This window comes from Mustela erminea, chromosome 18, assembly GCF_009829155.1.
Source record: "Mustela erminea isolate mMusErm1 chromosome 18, mMusErm1.Pri, whole genome shotgun sequence".
Taxonomy (NCBI): Eukaryota; Metazoa; Chordata; class Mammalia; order Carnivora; family Mustelidae; genus Mustela; species Mustela erminea.
In genome coordinates, this window is record NC_045631.1 from 29,159,888 (window position 1) to 29,185,952 (window position 26,065).

Consider the following 26,065-nt stretch of genomic DNA (forward strand, 5'->3'; position numbering starts at 1 on the left):
AGCGCGCGCATGAGAGAGGGAGGGTCAGGGGGAGAAGCAGACTCCCCACCAAGCAGGAAGCCTGATGCGGGACTAGATACTGGGACTCCAGGATCGTGACCTGAGCCGAAGGCAGTTGTATAACCAACTGAGCCACTCACGTTCCCGAGAGCTCCCGAATCTTTAAGCATAATTATGTATCGTTTTGTTTAAGCACGCCTTTTATGTAAATAAAAATTAGTTGATTTGTTAAAAAAAAAAAAAAAATCCCAAAGACCGCGTATATGGCTGGTAATTAGACGGGATGAAGTTTAAAAACCGGGAGTGCTCTGCAAAACTGTCTTTGGCTTGGGTCATGGGTTTCATCACCCACTTAGGTTTTCCTCGCAGGGCGGAGGGAGGAAAAAGGATTCAGCGGTTCCACTGTCGGTCTAACCTGAGGCCCGTCCTGGAGTTCCGGCGCGCTTTGCAGTCGTCAGCGTCTACGTAAAACTGACGAGTCGGAACTGCCGGGCAATGGGTGAAAGGGGTGAGTGGGGGAAAAATGCCGTGCGATTGGCTGTTTATCAGCTGCATGTTAATAAGTGATAACTTGAGATGTCTTCTGAAACGTATTGTTCGAAAACGCTTTGTCGAACTTTGGTCATGGAACAGTTCTTTGGAAAACACATGCTAGTCTACATTTTGCAGGATGGTCACTTCATTTTGAAAAGTCACCATATGTAAAATGTATATGGTTTTCTTTCACCCCGGAAAGTTCGGGGGTGCAATGTTAAGACTATACTTTCAGGGATCATTTCTATAGTTTGTTACTAGAGAAGTTTCTCTGAATGTGTAGAGTACCCAAAACCACGAGGAGGAGGCGTGGTGTTCTCTCCTGAGCGTGAAGCCGGCACTTGGTGTTGCGTTTTGTGACTGCCATTTGCCATTGATGATCGTTCTTCTTCCCTTTTTTTGGGGAAGCAAGAGGGAGAGAACGCAGTCTGAGTGGTTTTCTTTATTAGTTAAAGTAAGCATTAACGGTTTTTTTTCGTGTCCAGTTTTGTTTTCAGAAGCTCTCTGATGTTTATACTGTTTTCTCATTTACTTTGCAGGGATTTATGTTGATGCAGTTAATTCTCTTGGCCAGACTGCACTTTTTGTTGCAGCATTATTAGGTCTTACGAAATTGGTTGATGTTCTGGTGGATTATGGATCTGATCCAAATCAGTAAGTATAATAATATCACTATCTAGAGAATAGTATGCTTTTAAGATAAGTTGGGGGCATTTGGAAAACAGTTTGAGAAGATATTAAGAGACTTTGCTGATTTATATCAATGAAATGCAGTTGTATAGCTATGTTGGAACATATTTCTAAGCAGTTTTACTAAGTTCAGTAAAATAATGGGAACTTAATTGTTATTTGTTAAGTAGTACAGTTTGCATATTTCCACTCAGGTTATAATTTGTATGATTCTTAATCAGTTCAATATACCCACCAACCAAGTTTATAACATATTTGGGATCACTTAATCAGAATCGCTTGCCTTGCTCTTGTAATTGTGGTCCAGAAGAACCTCAGTTTCATAGTTGGCCCACCTTTTAATGTGGAACAGTGTAGCACTTTTGCTTCTCAGAGGGCTTTTTCAGGCACCAGCTCACTTGATCTTCACAACCACCTTTTCCAAGAGGGAGGGGACAGCAGGTACTTTTACAGTTCCTATTGAACAGAACCAGAAACATGATTCTACCTGATTCCTACAGGAATTCCAGAATATACTCATAAACATCAGAAAGTAACATTTCTATCTTCTTACACAAGGAAGCCCTGTTTAATGTATTTTAAAAAGGTAAAGTATTGATGTTGGAAGATTTTGGGGGTTTTTGTTTTTTATAGGGTTTTCTTGCTTAGTAGGAGAAAATACAGTGAACATTTTGCTGTTTCCTTCTAAGACTCATATACACTCTTCTGTCCTGTGTTAATGTTTAATTTCAAAGCTGAGAAACAAAGGGCTGTCTCACTTGTTTGCAGGTAACAGTGTTATAGGTGGCCACACTGGGAATTCCTGGAGTTCTCAGCAAAAATGCAGCATTTTCCAGTCAATTGCAGTTATGTCAGTTTTGTGGAGGCTTAGAGCTGGATCCCTTAAAGATCAAATCATTCAAAGATTTAATATTCCAGGTTAAGAGTTAAGGCCCAGAAAATTTAAGCGACTAGCCTATAATGGTATGTTAATGGTTAGAGCTGAGACCAGGAGCCCAGGCCTTAAGAACTCATTTTTGACTTTCCTTTTTCAAAAGTCCCAGTGATGGCAGGGGGAGGTAGGGAAGGATATTGTCAAAGAGGGAAAGGCAATTCCCCTCTTTGTATTTTGTGACAGGACTATTTTCATGTGACTTAAAAAAATATCTTTTGATCAAAGTGAAGGGAAATTTCTGGGGGGGAGGTTATATTATTAAGTGCTCAAAAGAAATGCTGTGATGACAGGGACCTATTGAACTCATAAAATCAGATGCCTGCGGGTCCAAGTGGAGTCAGTGAGCACAGGCTCTCTCTAAGAAGCGTTGGGCATTTGTTGCTCCTGGGTAGGAAAGGGAGCCAGGAAGGCCAAATCTTCTAAATTTCCAAGAGGCTGAAAATCCCCAATTTTTTTTTTTTTAATTAAAGATTTTATATATTTGTGGGGCACCTGAGTGGCTCAGTGGGTTAAGTCTCTGCCTTTGCTCAGGTCATGGTCTCAGGGTCCTGGGATTGAGCCCTGCATCAGGCTCTCTGCTCAGTGGGAAGCCTGCTTCTCCTTCTCTCTCTGCCTGCCTCTCTGCCTACTTGTGATCTATGTCTGTCAAATAAATAAATAAAATCTTTTTTAAAAAAAGATTTTAATATATTTGTTTGAGAGAGTGAGCTGGCGGGAAGAGGCAGATGGAGAGGGAGAAGGAGGCTGCCCACCGAGCAGGGAGCCCAACATGGGGCTTGATCCCAGGACCCTGAGATCATGACCTGAGCTAAAGGCAGATGCTTAACTGACTGAGCCAGCGTGACCCTGAAAATCCCAATTTTTAGTGAGAAATCTCCCAAATGTTACATATTATCTCTTAATTAATTAATTTTTAAAACTTTTTTTTTCTTTTTTTTGGACACAGAGTGAGAGATCAGAGGTAGGCAGAGAGAGAGAGAGAGGGAGAAACAGGCTCCCCGCTGAGCAGAGAGTTCGATGCAGGGCTCGATCCCATGACCCTGAGATCACGCATGACCTGAGCCGAATGCAGAGCCTTAACCCACTGAGCCATTCAGGCGCCCCCAATTTTTTTTTAAAGTAGGCTCTACTCCCAGCACAGCTCTTGAACTTACAACCCCAAGATTAGGGGTCATGTGCTCTACTGACTGAGTCAATCAGGCACCCCTGAGTTGTAGATTCTTCTTCTTCTTTTTTTTTTTTTAATAAGATTTTATTTATTTATTTGAGAGAAAGCACAAGCAGGGGGAGTGGGAGAGGGAGAATCAGACTCCCCCACTGAACAGGGAGTTCCCGTGCAGGGCTCCATCCCAGGACCCTGGGATCATAACCTGAGCTGAAGGCAGACGCTTAACCAAGTGAGCCACCCAGGCATCCCTGTGTTGTAGATTCTTAATCAGATTGCTGGCATTAGGGTTTTGCAGGCCTCTACCATAGGATTGGGAGATAGAGATATTCTCACTTGAGAGGGTTGATCTCTGGTTAGGATATGCTTAACCACCCTGACTGCAGGACACTACAGACATGAAGAAAATTGTTTCAGAGCAGCTAATACCAAGGGATAATGGGAAAAGGAACACCAGATTTAGAACGAGACCCATACCTGGGTATGTATCTCAGCTTTGCCCTTTTGTTTTCTTATCTATTATTTGGAACATGATACCACCTCGAAGGGTAGAAAGGTAAGGGTGGAAAAAGGGGGTGTGTATAAAGCTCCTATTGGCATAGCCTCGCAAATGGTATTATAATCCTCCTCCCAAAGGTTGCCTTTGGAGAAAGGGAGCCTTGTGTCAGCCATCGAATCCCTCACCCCGTTCTGTGGAAGGGAGGAGATTACAGACACTGATACAAGCACCTCCCCTTCCAGCCGCTGCTTTGATGGAAGTACTCCTGTTCACGCAGCAGCATTTTCAGGCAATCAGTGGATCCTCAGCAAACTGCTGGATGCAGGGGGTGATCTTCGACTCCATGATGAGAAGGGTCGAAACCCGCAGACTTGGGCTCTGACATCCGGGAAGGAGCGCAGCACCGCGGTGAGATCCGCTCTGTAATCACAGCCAAGGCAGAGCACTGAGCTAGGAATCGGGAGCCCAGGGAGCGGGGAGGAGCTGATCCTGGGGACAGCACAGGGCTTACAGTGGCCTTGCCTAACGGCACTGGATACACAGGCCTGGATTGAAGCAAGTTAACCAGCTATAAACTCTCAGGTAAATCTAGTGAATCTTTTTGATCATCCATTCAGTGAGGAGCGAGAACTTTTTGAGGAACCAGGGAGTTGGAGGAAATTATTGCCAAATCCCCTCCCTGGAAACATTCCATTCCTGTAAAAAATCACCTGGGCCCTACCCTTTGCAGAGATTTCCCTGTCAGGGACTCCTGGCTCCTCAGATCATTCAGGTCAGACTGTCCCAGGTCCACTGAAGGCCAGGATAGCTCTTAGTTCGCTCCAGCATTGAACATCTTCACGGCGTGTTGCAGATGGTGGAGTTCATGCAGCGCTGTGCCTCGCACATGCAAGCCATCATACAGGGTTTCTCCTGTGACCTCCTGAAGAAGATCGACTCCCCACAGCGGCTCATCTGCGGCCCGTCCCGGTTTGGTGGTCTCATACAGGGGTGAGTGCTGCCTTGAACAGTGTGCGATATTTGGTGTCACCCCAGCCTTCCTCGTAGGAGCCCTGCAATGTGGACCACCAAGTTTCCCTCCATATGGGGTCTTGTCTGGCATCTGGCCCACTCTAAGTGGTGAGCTCCGGCAGAGAGGCCTTGGCCCCTGCAATAGCATCCAGAGGAGCACCTTCTGCTGCCCTGCCCCCATGCAGGAATGTGGGGTCGGGGGAGAGTAGTCTGGGCTCTAGTGGGAGCCACCCTGTGGTTAGTGGCTAGCAAAAAAAGAAATTTGCAGGTCTGAGGAGCCCAGCAGAAAATTCCTTCTCAGCAGAGCAGCCAACTGGCTTTTGTGTCATCTCGCAAACCATGGAAATAATGCTCCTTTATTCCTAAGATAGGAAAAGAACACGAATGCTTAACTTACCTTCCTCAAGCTGTTTTAAGCCAGTGTGAGAGATCTGATGCTAGCAGGGTGGGCAGCCTCCATGCCCCCATCACAGCTGCAGGGGGAGGGCCTCAGGCTTCTTTCCATGTTCAACTACCTAGTTCTTTTAAATTCTTAGGGCTTTGTTGACTTAGGGTTTGTACTCATGGAATCCTTTCCATTTTGATTTTCTCTGATGACATTACTTTCTGTAATCAGGATTGCTAGACTTGTCACACCTTCACAGGCTCTCTCTTCCTGTCCTTCCCTGAGCAAGTCTGGTTTTCTTCCTATGAGCTGGATATTGCTTCTCAGGATAAGTTAATTCCCTTGAGGAGTAGTTACTCCTAACTGCTCCTCTTGGCGCCACTCTTGTGGGTCACCTTCTAGAACAACCTTTTAAAAATGGAAATGGAGTTGTGCCACTCTCTGCTAAAAACACTTTAAGGCATTCTCTGTACCTATCAGGATAAACTCCCAAATCCCTTATCTGATCCTGGAGGCCCTACTGGGTCCAACTCCTGCCACCTCTTTGCCGGCCCTTGCTACTCCCCTTTGTGTGGAGCTCCCTCATTCAGAGTTTGGAGAGACTTGTCCCAGTTTGTAATGATTTTATTTCTATATGTTCTTGTCCGTTTCTAATAAGACTGAACACTGCCAACTAAGAAAAGGAGGTGAAACTGAACAAGAGACAAAGGCCTTTTATTTAGGGGTGTCAGAATTGCACAGGAAGCACAGATTCAGGAAGCACAGATTCTGGTAGCAAGCAGAAAAATGGGGGAAAGTGAGCCTTATTTATGAGAAAGAAGAAGGAGGTGGTAATTATATAACAGATAAAGAAGAGGGAAAAAAAACCCTGTTAACTGGTGCTAACTGCTTGAGCTATTTCTGATTACTGTTTTATTGATATTGTCAAATGAAACTGCCCTTTATAGGCATTTGTTAACTATTCTGTGTTAAAGTTCATACCAACAGTTTTATGGCGTGAATGCCATTTGTTCTGTTGAGTCTTACGGGCAACTGCTTGTAAAACCATTGTTGCTCCTGGAGTTCATTAGTTAGAAAGGAAGATGGAGCTTCAAAACAGAGTCTCTCATGACCAGAAATTTTATACAGTTCTACAACACCAAGAGGGCAAGACCCATGTCTGTGTTACTCACTACCAGCCCTTCACTGCTTGTTGGAATGTGCGCCAGCCTCAAGGAAAATCAAAATAAAGTATTGAGAAACAACTTCAGTCACTAATCTAGATGTAGCATCTACTTTATAGTTAGATGAAATATTCTTTTTATGGGGTTGGACCTCAAAGTGCCTAATGGGAGTGGAAGTACACACATTCCCCCTTTTTTAATGTAAAGAAACCACCTGAGTCAGTGAGATAAGAAATGGCCTCTCAGATCTGAGTGGGGCCATGTCAGGTAAGATTCCTCACAGGTACGTGTTTACACAGAGCCTGGTTGGGGCAGAGAAAAACACAAATTGAGAAGGACAGGTGGTTGGATGTTTGTGAATAATCGGAGTCTTTTTTCTCCCCCCACCCAGCTGAGTTCGCTTACATAGACATGGCCTGAGGAATTTAGGTAAAAGAGCAAGAAATGGGGTTGGTCTGAGTGCAGTTGTTGCCTGAGTCGCCGCCGGGGAACTGCCAGCTCCTCTACTTCAGTAGAGCTCATACCCTCTGAAGAGCCACTCACACAGCCCGGGGGCCCCAGCTGGGCAGAGGGAGCCATGTCAGTGGGGTGTCCTGCCCTTCTGCCACCTCAAAATCTGTGCCCCTGTGCAGGAGGCAGTTGGCTGTCTCCTGGACCTTCACTTAAACTTTATAGCAGCTTAAAGTGCAGAAGGTATAGCTCATGAAAAGTGAGCTATCATGAAAAGCACATGGAGCCTCACAGAGCTCACGTGGGGTGAGGATGAGTACACGCTGTCACCCGCAGCTCCTTTGTCATTTGCTCCAGCAGTAGCAGAATGTTTTGTCCTTCAGTCTGAGCCCGAAATGCTGCATCAGAAAGCATTAACTGAGCAAGTGCTGCATGAATGGCTCTGTGTCAGCCTCTGGGAGTGAAAGAAATGTAAGCCACTCCTCTTAAGACACCTTTAGTTCATGGGGGTCCCAGTGTGCAGGTGGTGGTTTGGGTGTGATATACGGGAAGAGCAGTGGCTGGAATGAGCAGCATCAGGGTCTCGTCCCTCCTGCTTCTCTGTGACCCCAGACCAGCAGGTTCCCCCTTCTCTGGGCTTCATTTGTCCCACCTATAAAAATAAAAGTTGGATAAGATATCTTTTGATTTTTTCCAGCTTTGACTATCTGAATTCATTATCTACTGCTGCATAATGAATCCACCCCAGCCTCCCCAAACCTAGCAGTTTCAAATAGCAATAAACATTTGTATCTCATGTACTTTCTGTGGGTCAGGACTCAGGGAATGCCTTAGCTGTATGGATCTGGCTCAGGATTTTTTTGTTTGTTTAAAGATTTTATTTATTTATCAGACAGAGAGCGAGCACAGGCAGACAGAATGGCAGGCAGAGGCAGAGGGAGAAGCAGGCTCCCCGCCAAGCAAGGAGCCCAATGTGGGACTCGATCCCAGGATGCTGGGATCATGACCTGAGCCGAAGGCAGCCGCTCAACCAACTGAGCCACCCAGGCGTCCCCAGCTCAGGATTTCTTACAAAGTTGTAGTCAAGATATCAGGTGGGGCTTTATCATCTGAAGGTTTGACTGGGTCTGGAGGATCCAGTTCCAAGATGGCATAGTCACACGGCTGACAGATTGGGCCAGAGTGTTGGGCTTCTCCACAGGCTACTGGAATGTCCTCACAACATGGCAGCTGGTCTCCTGTAGAGCAAGTAATCAGAGCATCTTTAGAACAGAAGCCCGGATGGATTTCGTCTTGGAATTCAACCAGTCTGTCATTTCTTTTTTTCTTTCTTTTTTTTTTCTTAAAGATTTTATTTATGGGGGCGCCTGGGTGGCTCAGTGGGTTAAAGCCTCTGCCTTCGGCTCGGGTCATGATCCCAGGGTCCTGGGATCGAGCCCCACATCGGGCTCTCTGCTCGGCAGGGAGTCTGCTTCCTCCTCTCCCTCTGCCTGATTCTCTGCCTGATTCTCTGCCTACTTGTGATCTCTGCCTGTCAAATAAATAAATAAATAAATCTTTAAAAAAAAAAAGATTTTATTTATGTATTTGACAGACAGAGATCACAAGTAAGCAGAGAGGCAAGCAGAGAGAGAGAGGAGAAAGCAGGCTCCCCGCTGAGCAGAGAGCCCGATGCGGGGCTCGATCTCAGGACCCTGAGATCACGACCCGAGCCGAAGACAGAGGCTCAACCCTCTGAGCCACCCAGGTGTCCCCAGTCTGTCATTTCTTCAGTGTCTAGTTGGGCTAACGGGTCTGCCCTATTTGACCAGAAAGGCAGGATTACCAGGAGGTAGAAATCACAGGGCCCGCTCACAGACTGGCTATTATATCATCTGTAGTTCCAGGATAAAAAGTCAAGTAGTCAAGACAAAATCAACTACACATTTTCAGAGCTTGGTTCAGCTTTTTCCTCTGGATATATAGGTGGTTAACTTAAATTTTCTTCCATTTAAAACTATTTCTAGAAACCCTAATGGCTCTCCTAATCGACTGCTTAAAGCTGGAGTCATTTCTGCACAGAATATCTACAGCTTTGGCTTTGGGAAGGTAAGAGGTTGCTGTGGACACCCAGCATTTTGGGGGCCAACTGGAGAGCCACCTGGCCCTGGCTCTGGCCCCCTTTCCCCCCTTTGTGCAGCTCTTCCATATCTCCTCTGGAGAAGTCGTTCTCTTCTGCAGGACAGTGACCCCTCAGTGTTCCTGTCTGACTGAAAAATGGAGAAAGCCCTGAAAATTTCCCTTGAATGACCTTGGGTTACATTTGGAGAGTTTAGAAAATGTTCCTTTAATTCCCAGTGAGGGCCCCAGACTTGTCTCCTTGAAGAGGAGCAGAGACCTCTACTGACCCCTGGGGTCTTGTGTGTGTATGTGTGTGTGTGTGTGTGTTGAAGTTTATTTATGTATTTAAGTAATCTCTACACCCAGTGTGGGGCTTGAACTCAGGAGCCCGAGAGCAAGAGATCAAGATTCCAAGAGATAAGGAGTCACGAGCTCTTCCGACTAAGCCAGCTAGGTGCCCCGCTCAACACCCCTCCACACCGCCCCATCCCCAGTCTTCTTTGTGATTGACCCTCCATAGACTGGCCCTCCATAAGTGTTTGTTGGAATGCCTTTAAGGAATTGAGATTTTAAACTGAGAAATATTTTGAGGGAAAATCGTATCTTTTGGGTTCTTGGTTCTGCTCAACAAAGAGAGACATTTGGGCATGTGGCTGGGGGTCTTGGGTGCTGCTTGCTGACATTTTAGTCTCTAGCCCTGCATCTGTTGGTTGTGCTAAGGAAGCCTTGGTGGGGAGGGGAAGGAGGAGTGTCAGCTTTTGTTGTGTTTTGGCCTGGGTTCTGTGGGGGCCTGAACCTCAACCTAGAACTTCAGGCCGGTGTCTGACCTCTTTTCATGAGCTTTGGTTTCCTCACTAATGAAAGACAAGGAATATTACAACCTTGCAGGGGTTCTAGGCAGATTAAAGAGAGCACAAATTAAAGAATAGTGTCCAGAGCATGGGGAAGTTCAGCAGGTTGGTCAGTAGCAGATATTGTTACTTTTGGCTGGCTGACAAGATTCTTGGGGCATTTTACTTTTCCTCTTCTCTCCCCTTGATTTGAACCTGTGCTCTGCTTTCAGTTTTATCTCACAGGGGGAGCACAGCTGGCCTACCTAGGATCTCTCCCAGTAATCGGAGAAAAGGAAGTGATTCAAGCTGATGATGAGCCTACTTTCTCTTTCTTCAGTGGCCCCTACATGGTCATGACCAAGTGAGCAGCAGCTGGCCTGTGGGAGGTCTGACGTAGTCCCACAGGAAGGGTGGGCTTCACGTGACTCCTTTATGTGTGGAGGCTTTCTCCTCCAACACAAGGAAACATGAAGAACAGATGTCTAAATCAGGGTTTCTCAACCAGGACACTACTGATGTAATTTTAGCCGGTACCCTTTGTCATTGGGGGCTGTCCTGTGCCTTGTAGGAGATTTAAGAGCATCTCTGGTTTCTACTCATTAGATGCCAGCAGCAACCTCCAGTGACCCCTTTCCCTCGCAGTTAGGACTGTGACAACCAGAGTGTCTAGAGACATTGCTAGATTCCACCCCCTCTCCATTGAGAACAGCTACTCTAAAGGATTACTCATGATGCTGTTCTAAACTTTCTGTTTTCAGAGTTTGAGGCAGCTTAATGGTGACTATCCGGCCTCTGATATAGGCCAGAGGATTGACTGAGGCTTCCGTGGAATCGGAACAGGCATCAGCTGTAGCTCTCAGCAGCCAGCTGCTGCAGGGGCAGCAGTAATGGGATTTGGCTATGACAGAAGTCCCTGGGGTGTTTTCAGTCCCCAGAGACCTGGCCCCTGCAGGGTCCTAAGAGTTGTCATGCCCCAGGTCTGTTGCCCTCCTTGAACCTGGATGGTTCCTCCATGCCTCAAAGAAACATCCTTCTGAAAAGGCCTCCGCTGGCCTCCTGAGGCCCTCTGTCTCCTACACCCTTTGTTTCCTGCCTTTGCCCCAGATTTGTAGCCAGGTCCCTTCATTTCTGTCCAATTGCTGTGGTCTTTGTCCAAGTCATCAGCACCCTTCATCCAGACTGGCCTCCTAGCCAGTCCCTCCATTCCCTGACACCCCTTCCTACCATTCCCCACACTGCTGGTGCTGTTGTCTTTCTAAGATGCAGACCTGATCGAGTCACTCCTGCCCTTGAATCCTTCAGTGACTTCTTGTCACCTATACTAAGTTCCCCAGGGTGCTTTAGGATATGGGGGTTGGAGTATGAGAGGAGGGGGAGGGAGGACTCAAGGGCGCGGGGGTGGGGGCTGCTTTATAGATTCTGTGTAACACCACTTCTCTGGTCTTTGGCTGGGAGAGCAGCTCACTCCCTGCTGCTCACGCTTTCCCTTGTCCTTGCAGCCTGGTGTGGAATGGGAGCAGGGTCACAGTGAAGGAGCTGAATCTCCCCACCCACCCTCACTGCAGCAGGCTTAGGCTGGCTGATTTGTTAATTGCGGAGCAGGAGCATAGCAGGTGAGAAGGAAGTCCAGGGGCCTGGTGCATTACAGTCCAGGTCTCTCTTTACAGACCCAAGTTCAGGGCTATACAGTACTGTCCCTGGGGTGTGGAGATCAGCCCCCCTCAGCCTCAGTATTTCCTGACTGTTGGAATGGGTTATTTGATTGCAAAGGCTACCGAGAGAGAGAAGGTGGAATTAAGGGGTAGCCTGAGTGGTGGGGATAGTGGTAGTGAGTGGCTTAATTCTGTTAACTGATTCACTTCCATAACCTGTGTCTCTGATGGTCCAGCCTCCCATCCAGCAGCCCCCCAAGGCCCTTCCCCTTTCTGGCCTTGTGCTCATCAGGATAGCATGCACAGCCCTGTCTTCATAGACCATGGCTGTGCATGAGATCTACACAACGGAGGAACTGAGTCTCTGCCATTGAGAGCATGCTCGGGGGTGTACCCTAGTGCCCTGTGCTTCCTGTGGCTCCAGGGTTAGCCCTTCAGCTCTTGCTGAGGCAGGATCTTGGTTCATGGTTTCAGTCCAGGACTGCTGAGTGAATGGATCTGGTTCCTTGAGTAGGCCACTCAACCCCTGCGAGTGGTGTGTCAGAGGCCAACCTCTTCCTTTTGGGGAAGTCACTGTAAGGAAGCTGGAAAAACACATGTACACTGTGTGGACTTTGCCATGAGACTGAAGGGTCTGTGACCTAGGGGAAGTCCCTGACAGCTCTCTGACCTAGGTTTCTTTATCTCAAAAATAAGTATAATGATCTGTTTCTTACAGAGGGTTGCTAGGATGTGAATGATGTCCATGGGGTGCCTTGGTCAGTAGCTCTTGGTGACATTGGCATTGTCGTTACCGATGAGAGGCCGTAGATCCCCCTACTCCCATCCCCCCACCATCCTGTTTTCTTAGAAAGACATAATGTACAAATGCTGTGTGTTTAGAATGTGTTCAAGGGGTCTAGAAGGAAGGAAACCCCTCATTTTTCCTTTTTCAGCCAAATCTGAAGCTGCTTTTGTTTTGTAGCAAGCTCCGACACCCCCACCTGCTGCAGCTGATGGCCGTGTGCCTGTCCCAGGACCTGGAGAAGACCCGCCTTGTGTATGAGCGCGTCACGGTTGGCACACTGTTCAGTGTCCTCCATGAACGGGTAAGCGGCTGTTTCTGAGCGTTTCCTCCCCTTGCTGCCCTCCCCACTTCTCCCCGCTGCCCTCTTCCCCCTACCCCAGCAGTGAAGTTTCCATTTTTGTTTGCAGGGAAGATAAATGTCCTAATTCTTTACTTTCTAGGGCTATATATCCACCATTTACGGCTGATAAGCACCTGGTTGGAACTAGTGTTTTATTGTTGTCTGTCCTGTTTTTTCATCGGACCTCTAAGAGCTCAATGGACCCAGGAAACAAACAGATGCATTTCTAGCTAACTGTAATCAAGTGGCCTGTGGCTGGCTGGCTGGCTTTCTTTCTTTCAGATATTATTTATTTATTTGACAGAAAGAGAGTACATGTGCACAGGCAGAGGGAGCAGCACGCAGAGGGAGAAGCAGCAGGCTTACCACATTGACCTGAGCAGAAGGCAGCAGCTTAATCAACTGAGCCACCAAAGATGAACCAACCCCTGGTTTAATTCCCTGTATTTTCACTTGTGCCTTTCCTGACCTTTACTGTAGAAAGGGGTTTGTTTATATACACATCTGAGTCACTCCCTTTCACTTTTCAAATTTTCTTGTGGGAACATCGTTCAGGGCCCACAGACTCCCTAGGAAGTGTGCTTTGGCCTGAGGTGGGCTTCAGAGAGGTCCTGAAGCATTTGCTTTTCTTTCTCCATCACTTTGTTCTACAGATTGTGGGCAGGAATGAGAAGAGACCCTCCAGGAAAGGCCTTACCCCAAAATGGCTAGCCATTCCTCCTGCCTGAGCACTTCCTATTAGTGTTATCTCTCCTTCCCTCCCGTCCCTTTTTGTCTCTTGTCATTTGATGAAGGCATTACCTGAAAATGCCATTTCTCTGGGGAACAGCATAGAGAGCCCAGAAATAAACCCACGCTTATCTGGTCAGTTAATGTGCATCAAAAGAGGCAGGAACATACAATGGGGAAAAGGCAGTCTCTTTATCAAATGTTGTTGGGAAAATTGGACAGCCATATACAGAAGAATGGAACTGGACCACTTTGTTACGCCATACACAAAAATAAACTCAAAATGGATTACAGACCTAAATGTGAGCCTTGAAACCGTCAAACTCCTAAAAGAAATGATGGGTAGTAATCTCTTGGGTATGGGCCTTAGCAACATATTTAAGGATATGTCTCCTCAGGCAAGGAAAACCAAAGCAAAAATAAACTATTGGAACTACACCAAAATAAAAAGGTTTTGTACAGCCACGGAAACCATCAGCAAAACAAAAAAGCATCTGACTAAATGGAAGAAGATATTTGCAAAGGAAATATCTGATAAGGAGTTAATATCCAAAATACATAAAGAACTTAACACAACTGACTAGAAAAAGAGCTAAATAATCCCATTAAAATGGACAGAGGACCTCAATAGACATTTTTCCGAAGAAGACATACAGCTGGCAGACATGAGAGGATGTTCAACATCTCTTATCATTAGGGAAATTCACATTAAAACCACAGTGAGATACCACCTCACACCAGACAGAATGGCTAGAATCGGAAAGACAATAAGTAAGTGTTGGCGAGGATATGGAGAAAAAGGAACCCTTCTGCACTGTTGGTGGGCATGTAAATGGTGGAACCACTGGAAAATAGAATTGAAGTTTCTGAGAAAATTAAAAATAGGACTGCTATATGATCTAGCAATTCCATTACTAGGTATTTATGCAAAGAAAACGAAAATGCCAGGGTATCTGGGTGACAGGCATCTTCCTTTGCCTCAGGTCATGATCGCAGGGTGCTGCGATTGAGTTCCATGTAAGGCTCCCTGCTCAGCGGGGAGTCTGCTTCTCCCTCTGCCTGCCCCTTCCCCTGCTCGGGCTCTCTCTCTCTCAAATAAATAAATAAAATCTTTAACAAAAAAAGAAAATGAAAATACCAGTTCAGAGGTGTTTCGGTGGCTCAGTGGGTTAGGCCTCTGCCTTTGGCCCAGGTCATGGACTCAGGGTCCTGGGATCGAGCCCCACAACAGGCTCTCTGCTCAGCAGGAAGCCTGCTTCCCCCTCTCTGCCTGCTGCTCTGCCTACTTGTGATCTCTGTCAAATAAATAAAATCTTAAAAAAAAAAAAAACAGACTCATAAATACAGAAACCAAACTCATGGTTGCCTGAAGGGCAGAAGGTAGGGAATGGGCAAAATAGGTGAAGGGGATTAAGAGGTACAAGCTTAACAGTTATAAAATAAGTCAAAAAGTATAGTGTAGGGAATATAGTCAATTATATTATAATAATGTGTGGTGACGGGCGGTGACTATAGTTATTGCGGTGAGCATTATGTAATGTACGGAATTGTTGAATTACTGTGTTGTACACCTGAAAATAATACAACATTGTATGCCAGTTATACTTCAATAATAAGTTTTTTTTTTTTTCCCCCCAAAAGAATGCCATTTCTCTGGGGAGAGACCAACATGACTTTAATCAGCCAGATATGTTGGTGTGAGTGAATTTCTTTCCTCTTAGTATCAGTCATTTCACTGGGGTAGGGGCTGGACTGGTCCTTTAAGCTTCCGGTTCTCCCAGCAGCACAAGCTTGAACGGGGTGAGGTGCAGGATAGGTTCATTTGTGGTGGTGTGGTGGTGGTGAGCCCACCCTGGATACACATACCAGGCTTTGAGAACTTTCTTCTCATTTTTTGTGGTGTGAAGCAGCTCAGTTCAGGGAAAGGGTCCAGCTTTGGAGCCAGAGGGGCCCTGGGTCAGTGGGACTTTAGGTCAGTCATTTAACCTCCCTGAGCTTCACGTTCCCCATGTGTAAAATGGGGACTATAGGTAGCTGTGAGGAACAATTGAAAAGGCTTTGGAAACCTCAAAGAATTCTGCAGCATCCGGGGCCCAGTCCCTGTTGTTCCTGGCTGTTTTTTCCCTTGATTCCAGCGCTCCCAGTTCCCCGTGCTGCACATGGAGGTGATCGTGCACCTGCTGCTCCAGATTTCTGACGCCCTGAGATACTTGCATTCCCGGGGGTTTATCCACCGCTCCCTCAGCTCCTATGCCATCCACATCGTTTCCACAGGAGAAGCAAGGCTCACCAACCTGGAGTATATGATGGAAAGGTGGGTGCTGTAGAGAAAGAATCTGATCTGGGTCGGCCTCTTCCTCATTGGTGAGAAAGAGGTTTCCCAAATGCCTTGCCCTGTCTGCCAAGGTTAGGACTTTGGGGAAGTTACTTCTGTTCAAGACATTCTCATTTTAATAAACATTTAACAAGCAAGGGCCCCTATTAGCCAATGGTGTAAATGCTCTATCTACTTCAAAATTTTCAACCGAGGTATGTTTCTTACTCCCATTGCTGTGTAATATGTATGTTGGAGAGGGACACTGACTGTATTCCAAGTTCCCCTATCCATAATTCTGCTGTCCCTAAGCTTCAGCCCCCCCACTGTGTTCTGTGGTTGCTGGTCGGTGAGGAGGGAGCATGCAGGGCCACGTGGTATTTAGGGGCCAGCCTGAAGTAGCTATATCGTTGCTTCCTCCTTTGTAGTCCCTTCCTCACTGCAGGGAGGCTGGGAAATGTGTCATAGCCGTGCATCCTGGAAGGAGAGAGAAGGTGATAGGTGGTGGAGAGCCTTACAGTTGGTCATGCCTCCTACTCCTGGGCCAGGTACTTGGCTGGGTGGGCTCTAAGGGCATTCCTGGCCCTTGAGGCCATCAGGGCAGTGAGGGGGCAGAGAGAAAAACAACCCCTTCATTCAAGGGTTGGTGGGTGGACTTCATTTCCCATTTGGCAGGTGTCAAAGTCCTCTTAAGAGCTGGGGGTACCTGCTGTCTCCATCTGTAGGCTCTAGAAGGCAGAGGATCTCTCCTGTGCTTCCTCGCTGCCTTCCACAGCTCTGAGCCCTCAGCCCATTGTTGGTTCTGCTCTGCTGTGAAGCTTCTTGCTCAGCCCTGCCTACCTCAGCTTGCCTTTGCCTCCACCTACCCCCGCAGACACTGAGGTTTTGTTTCAGTCTCTTGGTCGCTGGTTGTTGCTTTAGTGTATTTTTTCTCTTGCATAGTCTTGCATAGTCCTTAGTGTATTTTTTCTCACGAAGTGAAAAGCTCTGTGAGGGCAGGGATTTCTGTTTATCCACTGCTGTATCTCAAATGCCTAAAACAAACCTTTACACATTAAGCACTCAGCATATGTTTTTTGATTGAATGAAACAGAAAGGCTTACTTCCCAGACTGCACATGTCCCTAGTCCTTCTGCCTGCAGAGGAGAGTCAGGGGACTTTGTTATATTTGGACCCTGTGGGCCTTGGCGAAGAATTTGAATTTTTTATCCCAAGAATACTGGGGTGATACAAAGGGCTGTTTTTTTGTTTTGTTTTGTTTGTTTGTTTTGAGCACTGTGGTGTCATGGATGATTGACAGGCTAAGAAGGTCCCTCTGGCTCCTGGATGTGAAGAAGGGGCTGATAGGGGACAAGAGAGAGGCAGGGAAGCAGTTAGGGTGTGACTGCAGCAGTTCTCCACGTGAGTACTGTCTCCATTCGAGCTGCTCAGCCTCAGATCTGGGCCATTCTCAGTTCCAGTTTAAAACTTCCAGTGTCTCCCCATTGCCTACAAGATTAAGTCCAGGCACTTTGCAGGGTGTGGAAGCTTTCCAAGATGGGGCTCCGCCCACAGTGCCAGCCTTGTCACTTCCCTGGCATCTGAAGCCACTTTCAGTCTAGGCCATCTCTGGGTACTGCTGCCTCCATCTGGAATAGTTGGTACTCACCTAGTTACCCTTTAAACTCACCTCAGGCACAATCTCCCACCACACCTATGAAGCCTGTACTGAAGCCCTGATCCCCACAGCACTTTGGATAATTCCATTCTTCTGCAGCCAAGTACGTCTGCCCCACCAGAGGGGGACCTCTGAGAGGGCAGGGACTGTGCTTATTCCTTGTCAGCTAGGGGCCTGCCACATTATAAGTGCTCAGTCAAACATCAATTAAGTGAACAGAAGAGTCTGGATGATGGGAAAACTTTAAATGGTTCAGAATGGGATTGACCACTTTAGCTATGTATGCAGGAGCTATAGAAGCTAAGGGATTTGGACATTTTTGCCTTTGATAACAGCAGGGGTTTTTTAGGAAGGCTGCAGCAGTCCAAGATATTTGCTGGTGATGGAGCGACATCTGTTGTTGACATGGAGGCATGACCGTTTCTTCTGCCTGAGCTCTCCTATAGAAATGTGAAGCCTAGAGTGAAATCGATCTTTGGAGATGGCTCAGCCTCACCTTGTCTTTCACAGATGAGGAAACTGAGGCTGAGAAAGGGAAAGAGATGATCTCAAGTTATCCAGCTGTGACTGGAAGAAGGTGGTAAAGATGTTTCCTGTCTATTGGGGCAGAATGGATTGGAGGTTAAGGGTAGGAAGCCCAACTAGGAGGCCATATTTCCCGGTCTGCTGGTGATTAAGGAAACAGAATAGAAGCAAAAAATGAGATGTACTGAGGAGCTAGGATCCACAGATTGGTCAAGTAAGGGGCTGGGAGGTAACTGAGTAAGAAGGTGTAAGTTTTCTTTTGGATTTGTTGACTTCAGAATGGAACTAGTCTGAAACGTCAGTCGTCAAGCAGTTTCAGCCACAACAGCATACCCTTCTTTGACAACTGATAATATGAGCTGAGATCCAAGAATCCAAAATAACTTTCCAATTTCACATTTATTTTTGGTAACATTCTATTTGGGCTGGTTGGTTTGTTGAATGTCATTGTCAAGGGTAACACTCCATCTCGTGGTATAAAAATGATACAGCAGTTTTTCTTACTCTTCAGATTCTTCTTAATGGAATCTTTAGAACTAGCATTGACCTTGCAAGTGGTATCACATAGCTATAGCCAAATATAATTTTAATGATGTCAGAGCTGAAGCCTAGAAAAATAACTGCCCTAGAATGACATCCAGAAAAGAAGCTCCCCCACTCCCCAACTATATTTAACCAAGAAAGAAGTGGGATTATAAGAGAAGAAGTTGAGTAGAAATAAAACAGAAAAAATAGGGCGCCTGGGTGGCTCAGTGGGTTAAGCCGCTGCCTTCGGCTCAGGTCATGATCTCGGGGTCCTGGGATCGAGTCCCGCATCGGGCTCTCTGCTCAGCAGGGAGTCTGCTTCCTCCTCTCTCTCTCTCTGCCTGCCTCTCTGCCTACTTGTGATATCTCTCTGTCAAATAAATAAATAAAATCTTTAAAAAAAAAAAACAACCAGAAAAAATATAAATGCTGGTTTGTGAGTGACTTGTCTCTCATAGACCCTTAGACAAGTCTGAGAGACCTGAGAAAATAGGTGAGTATTTCCCTTGAAGAATCACCCCACAAGGTAAAGAGCCAAGCATTTTACATCCTCAGAATATATCTCTGATAGTAAAACACTCCATTGCTTTACCTGTGATATAAATATGATATTGGCATGTCTCTAGGCTGTTCATACTATACCAGTCCACACCTCTGTATTCAGTAATACAACCAAAAAGTCAATACCAACTTTTCTAACTTGATGGCTTCCTGAACTCACTACCATCTACCAAAAGGTCAAAGAAATATTATTTCTGGAAGAAATATTATTTAGGGAACTTTGATTAAAGTCTGAGATGTCCAGCCTATCCTCAAATCTACCTTTTGCCAGACCAGCAAAGAACTTCCGGCCACTTGCTTTTTAAAAATTTAATTACTGGGGACCAGGATGGCTCAATCAGTTAAAGGTCTGACTCTTGATTTTGGCTCAGATCATGATGTCAGGATTATGAGATGGAGCCCTACATCAGACTCCACACTTAGCAGGAAGTCTGCTCAAGATCTGCCTCCCCCCACCCCCACCCCCCAAAGCACACACTCTCTCTCTAAAATAAATAAATCTTTAAAAAATTGATCGACTAGCATTCACAGTTTTTACCAAATGCCTACCATAACATTCATATTAATAACTTACTTGTATAGTGCTTTATGGCTCAAACTCTTGCTGCACACAAGATCTCATCAGATGCTCATGAAAGCTGCAGACAGAAGTCAGTGCTAACCTTACCCTGAGGGCTCTTTTTGGCCCAGGAGACATTTAGGATGCTCTGACTTAGTTCTCAAGGAATCTTATTTGGAAGTTGAGTTTTTCAAGCCAATCAGGGAACCTTTGAGTGCTGAACTGAGAAGGCTTGTTCCCAAGATGGCAGAGTGCAGAAAACTCTGGAATTGGAGGAGTCCCACAAGACTTTGATAAAGCAGATAGGGCTTGAGGGGGGTCTTGAAAGAGTCTTATACATATTTATTCAAAAGTAGGCATTGAGGGGGGCGCCTGGGTGGCTCAGTGGGTTAAAGCCTCTGCCTTCAGCTCAGGTCATGATCCCAGGGTCCTGGGATCGAGCCCCGCATCGGGCTCTCTTCCTCCTCTCTCTGCCTGCCTCTCTGCCTACTTGTGATCTCTGTCTGTCAAATAAATAAATAAAATCTTAAAAAAAAAAAAAGTAGGCATTGAGGCCCTTAGGTAAGTTTAGATATACATGATATAAAAGACAGATAAGGTGTCTCTTCTCATGGAGTTGACTCTAGTAGAGGGGAGAAGAAAATAAGTAGTAGATAAGTGAACAAACCTTCAGAAAATAAGTACTCTGGAGCCAATAAAAAGGACTATGGGTGGTCAGGGAGATCCCTGAGGTAATTTTTGAGCTAATACCTTTGTTAAACAAGAAGCAGCCAGTCACCCTGGGATCTCTGGGTAGCCCATGCCATGCAGAAGCAGCCAGTTTACAGTGCGAACACCTGAAGTGATGGCATCTTGGAGAAACTCAAAGCGGTCCCCCATGACTTGAATGAATGAGCAAGAGAGAATGGTCAGATGCAGTGGAGGGTGGGCAGGGCCCACTCTGGTAGATTTGAACAGGAGGCGGTTAGGGTTAGCTCAGGGACTAGCTGGGTTTCTAGAAGCTCAAGGAGATTGCCTGTCTTCAGAGGCAGATGTTTCACAAATGTACTATATGATGATCATGATGATCCTTTAAGGCATGAACCTGACCTTATTTTTCCTTCTGTAGCCAAGATGGACGTATACACAAGGACCTGACTGGAGTGCCCCTCCCAACCCAGCTGTACAACTGGGCTGCCCCAGAGGTGATCTTACAGAAGGCAGCCACAGTGAAATCGGATGTTTACAGCTTTTCTATGATCATACAGGAGATTTTAACAGGTAGATCCAAGAGCATATTGACTGTGACCAGAGTCTCTACTCTTAGATTAGATTTTTTTTCCTCAAGAGTTACTTAGTTTTGAAAATGCAGGACATAGAAAATCTCTTTAAGGAAACTTCTTTGTGCTTATGGAAGATATGAGATGATCTCCCAGAAATCTTTCTCTTTTAACCTGTTCTTTGAAACTTAACAAGGTCCTCCTATCATCCTGTCAACGGCAATACATTTAACCTGAGAAAAGTTTTTAAACTGAGTATTGCTGTCAATGCTTAGGGGTCTCTGGTCTCTGTGAGATGCCCCTTAAGAACCTGTAAATGAGGGGCACCTGGATGGCTCAGTCGGTTCAGCTTAGATCATGATCGTGAGTCTTGGGATCAAGTCCCACATTGGCAGACTCCCTGATCAAGGGGTGGGGGTGGCTGCTTCTCCCTCTCCCTCTTCCCCTTCCATTGCCTGTGCTTTGTCTCTCGCTCCCAGTCTCTGTTTCTCAAATAAATAAAACCTTAAAAAAAAAAAAAAAGAACTTGTAAACGAGGAGGAAAGACTGGCCTTGGAGAAGTAAAGTATGAAATCAAACATACCTAGGGTTCAGTGTGTATATAAGCAGTGTCACTTGAAAGACACGAAAGCGTTTCCAAATCTGCAAGACCCTAATGTGAAGGAAGTGATCACATATCAGAAGACACGGAATTTTTCAGGAGAGGGGAGCACACGTACACACACACAGTAAAACCACATTCACTGAGGGGGTGAGAGTCCCTTCCTATTTAGCAGTGTTTACAGTCTGAGAGGCAAAACCATACCTTCCATGAGAGAAATGCATTGGCTTTTGGATCCTGAAGCCGTGAAATATTCCTTGTGGTGCCCAGGTCTGCCAGCAGGGAGCCCATGCACGCGTGATTCTAGCACTGTCTCTGCAGCAGGGATTGCCCTCATAAGTGGGTAAAGTGGCTTCTTGTTTATATGAATGGACTTCCAGGTAGCTTTTTCTATAAAGAGAAATTACTATTTAATAGGGTTGAGCGACTTGACTAAGGTTACCCAATTTTACCTGATTTCTTTTTTTTTTAAAGCATTTTTTTTAAGCATTCTTTTTAAAAAATTTTTATTTATTTATTTTACAGAGAGAGAGAGAGTGAGAGCAAGAGCAAGCACAAGCAGAGGGAGCAGCAGGCAGAGAGAGAGGGAGAAGGAGACTCCCCATTGATCAGAGAGCCCAATGTGGGGCTTGGTCCCAGGACCCCAGGATCATTACCTGAGCCAAAGGCAGATGCTCAACCGACTGAGCCACCCAGGTGCCCCTTAAATTTGAGTTATTAATGCTACTCTTTCCTATGATTTCTTCCTTAACAGATAACATACCCTGGAATGATTTAGATGGCTCAGTTATCAAAGAAGCCATAGTCTTGGGAAATTATTTAGAAGCTGATGTCAGGCTTCCAAAACCTTACTACGATATTGTTAAGTCAGGCATCCAGGTCAAGCAGAAAAACCGAACTATGAACCTTCAAGATATCCGGTACCTTCTGAAGAATGACTTAAAGGTAAGCTCTGAAGCCATTAGTATATTTCAGCTTACTCATCACAGTCGTTTAGGGAGCTTAGAGACCAGGAAGAGGCTAGAGATCAAGTTGTAGGAAGATCGGGAAATCCTCATTTCATCACACTCTTTCTGGGCTCCCAAGAAAAGGACCTTCTAGCTGCTTCACTTGGTGAGGACAGCCGGGAATTGATGAAGGAAGCTGGGGAAATTCAGCACATAGAGGGGCATAGGCACAGAATGTGATTCAGTGACTGAGAGCTATTGTTATTATTTAATTTAATTTAATTTTTTAAGAATTTTATTTATTTGAGAGAGAAAGAGAGAAAGAGAACACAAGCAAGGAGAGGCAGAGGGAGACAAGCAGATTTCCCTGCTGAGCAGGGAATCCAACATAGGGCTTGGTCCTGGAACTCCAGGATCATGACCTGAGCCGAATGAAGGCAGATGCTTAACTGACTGAGCTATCCAGACTCCCCCTATTATTATTATTTTAAAAATATTGGTAATAATAATGAGTTAACTAATTTGAGTTATAGTCAGTCTGCCCAACAGGAAGAAGAGGGAATTTATTTGATACCTAGATCTGTTTCAAAAACATCAAAAAACTGGCTGGCTCAGCTGGAAGAACATGAGATTCTTAATCTCAGAGTTGTAAATTTGAGACCCATGTTGTGTATAGAGATCACTTAAATAAACTTTAAAAAAAGTGACATTCAGATGATTATGAATTATATCCTTAATGATATTTTGCTTGTTAAAGGATTTTCTTGGAACCCAGAGAACTCCGCCAACTGAGAGCCCCACGGTGCAGAGATACGAACTCCATCCTGATGTCAATGTCTATCTAGGACTGACCTCAGATCAGCTGAAAGAGACCCCTAACTTGGAAATAAAAGAGCTGAAAGAAACGGGTATGGCCTTAACCCACAGGTTAAGCATTATTTGACATGAATGTCTTACGACAGTTGTAAGCTACAACTAATCAACTCCACAAACTGTACACATCACTTACACTTGGAAATGGTGGATGCCTTAGGGAAAAATCAAGATCCTTGAAATTACTAAGTTAAAATTTTTTGGCTTCATATATACCTTGGTTCAATCCAGAACTAAGCAGTAACAACTAGTTTTTTCTAGCATGATTGTTCTTAGGACTTGATTTAATTGCTTTACAAATGAAAATGGTGATATTTAAATTCAAAGTTATTATCTGTTCATTATAGAAAACTTGAAATCATACAAGGAAGAAAATGACTTACTATTTTAATTCTGCCACTTAGAAATAACTTGTTAATGTTTTGGTATTTCCCTCCAACCTTTAGTACCTTTAGAAATCTTAGAATTCAGAGCTAAAAAGGACCTTGTAATCATTCAGCATAATATCCTCATATTCCAGATGAGAAAGCTAAGGGCCAGAGAACTTGTGGCTTGCTTAGGACTCCAGAGCTTATTATAGAGCTGGGATCCAGGCCAAGTGACTATCCTCTCTATCTCTTTGGATAGGGCTGGAAGCCTCTAGAATGGTGTCGTTCCCCCACCCCCTCCTAGCCAAGTGCTCATTACTTTCGCTTCTCCATCCTGTTCTCTGCAAGTTATACACCATCAGCCACGGGTGATGGGATGTCCATTCTGGGGTTATTTTTTGAATTATGATTCTTCCCATGATGAATTGCATTCTCAGACACTGTTTTGGTTACTTCTATCAGATACTCACCAAGAGCATGACTTTAACTGACATGAGTATTCAAACTCCTGTGTATGTTTAAAAAAAAAAAAAAGCTATGAATTTAGTCATTAAGATTTAGGGGTCTGTAATTTTCATGTCCTGACAGTTATGTGTGTTTTGAACGCACTATAACTTAAGCTTACAACATTTTCCCCAGGGTTTGATCTGTCCCCAGTTTTCTACCTCAACGCATGTCAAAATGGAAATTTTCGTCTGTTAGAAATACGCTTGCACGCTCTGTGAGTGTATCTGGTAGTCTTCCACACCTGTGAAGGGACTGGGAAAATAAAAAGCTGCTTTCTCTATTCTCACACCACTTGAGCAACATTCCAGGGCTGCTTAGCTGCTGCATGTGATCACTTTAATCAGTTGCATGTTGCCATTCTTTCCAACAGGTAGTCGGCTTCATTCACCCAGGGGTCCCCCTTCTCCCCCCGAGAAAGCAACACCAGATCCTCAGGTCCTAGATCCAGGTTTGATGACCAAGGAGATTCAGAATCAAGACACTGCTTCTCCTGCTGGCCCGGTGGCAGAAGAGGCTAGGAGCCCCAGCCCAGGTCAGGCAAGCCTCTGTAGCTTTGAAATCAATGAAATCTACTCAGGCTGTCTGGACAGGGGAGATGGCAAAGAGGAGCCCCCAGAAGCAGGTTCATCCTTTGAGGGGGCTGGGCCAAGCCAGGCAGATGAACTAAAGTCCATGGAAGAAGAGCTTGAAATTATGGAGAGAGAGGCATGCTGTTTTTGTGATGAGGACGAGAGCTCTTCAGGAGCTAGCACAGAGCTCTCCTTTGAGGATTGGGATTGGCAAAATGGTTCTCTTAGTTCACCCAGCCTGCCTGAGCCAACCAGAGGAGCCAAGGACCATGTGAGCAATAGGTGTGTGACCGAGGAGTACATCAGTAAGTGTGTGCTGAATCTGAAGATTTCACAGACATTAATGCACCAGAATGCCGATTTGCTCAGGAATATCCAACAGAAAATCGATAAACTTGAGATGATACAGAAGGAGCAGGAGGAGTGCAGGTCTTTGTGGGCTTCTTCAAGAGAGTTCGTGAACATCTATGACTCCCGTTCAGCCTTGGGTCCCCCAGCTTCCAGCTATATACCGCCTGTCATACAGCTGCCAGGAGGCCAGCAGCTGGACACCAGTGGCAATTGCCTAACCCTGACAAGGTCTTCCATAGTGAGAGACTTCCAAGGGGGACATTTTGGCAAAAGGTCCAGGAAAAGAAGTGGCTGTGACCGGAAAGCTGTCACCCAAGTCTCTGAAGAAAGCACTGGAGATCAGTCAGAGAAGAGCCATCAGGTACAGCTAAGAAGTGGGAGGCAGGGCTGTGTGAGCAGGATCTGGAACATGGTTCAACATTGCCCCTAAGCCCTGTACAAGGACTAACATAAATAAAACCAGCTCATAGTGGGGTCCTTGGCTTCAGGAAATAAGGCCTCTAGGATGGGACTCCAAGGTAGATACTCTTCGTCTGTCATTCCAAACCCAACATACAGCCCGTGTTCTTTATAAATCCTGTGCATCAGGTTGGACCATACGAAACTGCTGTTTTATAGGTCAGAATATTCAAGTATTAACAATTTAGCATGATTCACTTACTAAATATGGTCCATTGGGCAGGTATTAATTTCCATCCTCAATTGCTTATTCATTTACTCACTCATTCAATAAACATTTCTAGAGCCAGAGGATATACATTTAAACCCTGGGATATGGTGATGATTGAGTCACAGGCTTTACTTATGAGTAGCTCCAGTGTGGTACAGAGGGCCCTGGTCATCAAAGAAGACACCTCAAAGGAGGCGAGAAGACACAATGGGAACTGGTCTAGGAGGTGTAGCTTGAAGCTTAGTGAGGTTTCAGAGTGGCTCCTGCATCAGCTCCTTAAGGGCAGGGCCTGGGTCTTACACATTCTGTGCCTTAGCAAGGGTACCTGGCACAGAGAAGGTACTTGATAAATGGTCATTGAGGGAATGAATAAATGAACAAGTTCACATATAGAGAGCTGGCTGTCTCTTGAATCCGAATTTTAGAGATGGGTCAGCCCCATCATTTTCCATCACTTACCCCATACTCATCATTACTGAGTATGAAGCTCAAGCTCAGTTACTTGAA

General features: G+C 45.5%; 1 protein-coding gene and 1 non-coding gene across 2 annotated transcripts in view; both read left to right on the plus strand.

The window, feature by feature from the left end:
* Positions 1-263: 263 nt before the first annotated feature.
* Positions 264-26,065, plus strand: part of TEX14 (testis expressed 14, intercellular bridge forming factor) — a 64,227-nt gene continuing 38,425 nt past the window's right edge. The window contains 14 exon segments of the mRNA XM_032320872.1: positions 264-455; positions 458-508; positions 1,074-1,188; positions 4,065-4,230; positions 4,676-4,812; positions 8,838-8,919; positions 9,995-10,125; positions 11,264-11,377; positions 12,381-12,504; positions 15,408-15,586; positions 20,522-20,673; positions 22,028-22,218; positions 22,978-23,128; positions 24,339-25,249. Of these exon segments, the coding sequence (XP_032176763.1) occupies positions 284-455; positions 458-508; positions 1,074-1,188; positions 4,065-4,230; positions 4,676-4,812; positions 8,838-8,919; positions 9,995-10,125; positions 11,264-11,377; positions 12,381-12,504; positions 15,408-15,586; positions 20,522-20,673; positions 22,028-22,218; positions 22,978-23,128; positions 24,339-25,249 (2,676 nt within the window). The 5' untranslated portion in view covers positions 264-283.
* On the plus strand, positions 754-971 carry LOC116578647. The gene has a single exon (XR_004281011.1). It is a non-coding gene; the product is annotated as a small nucleolar RNA U3 (small nucleolar RNA).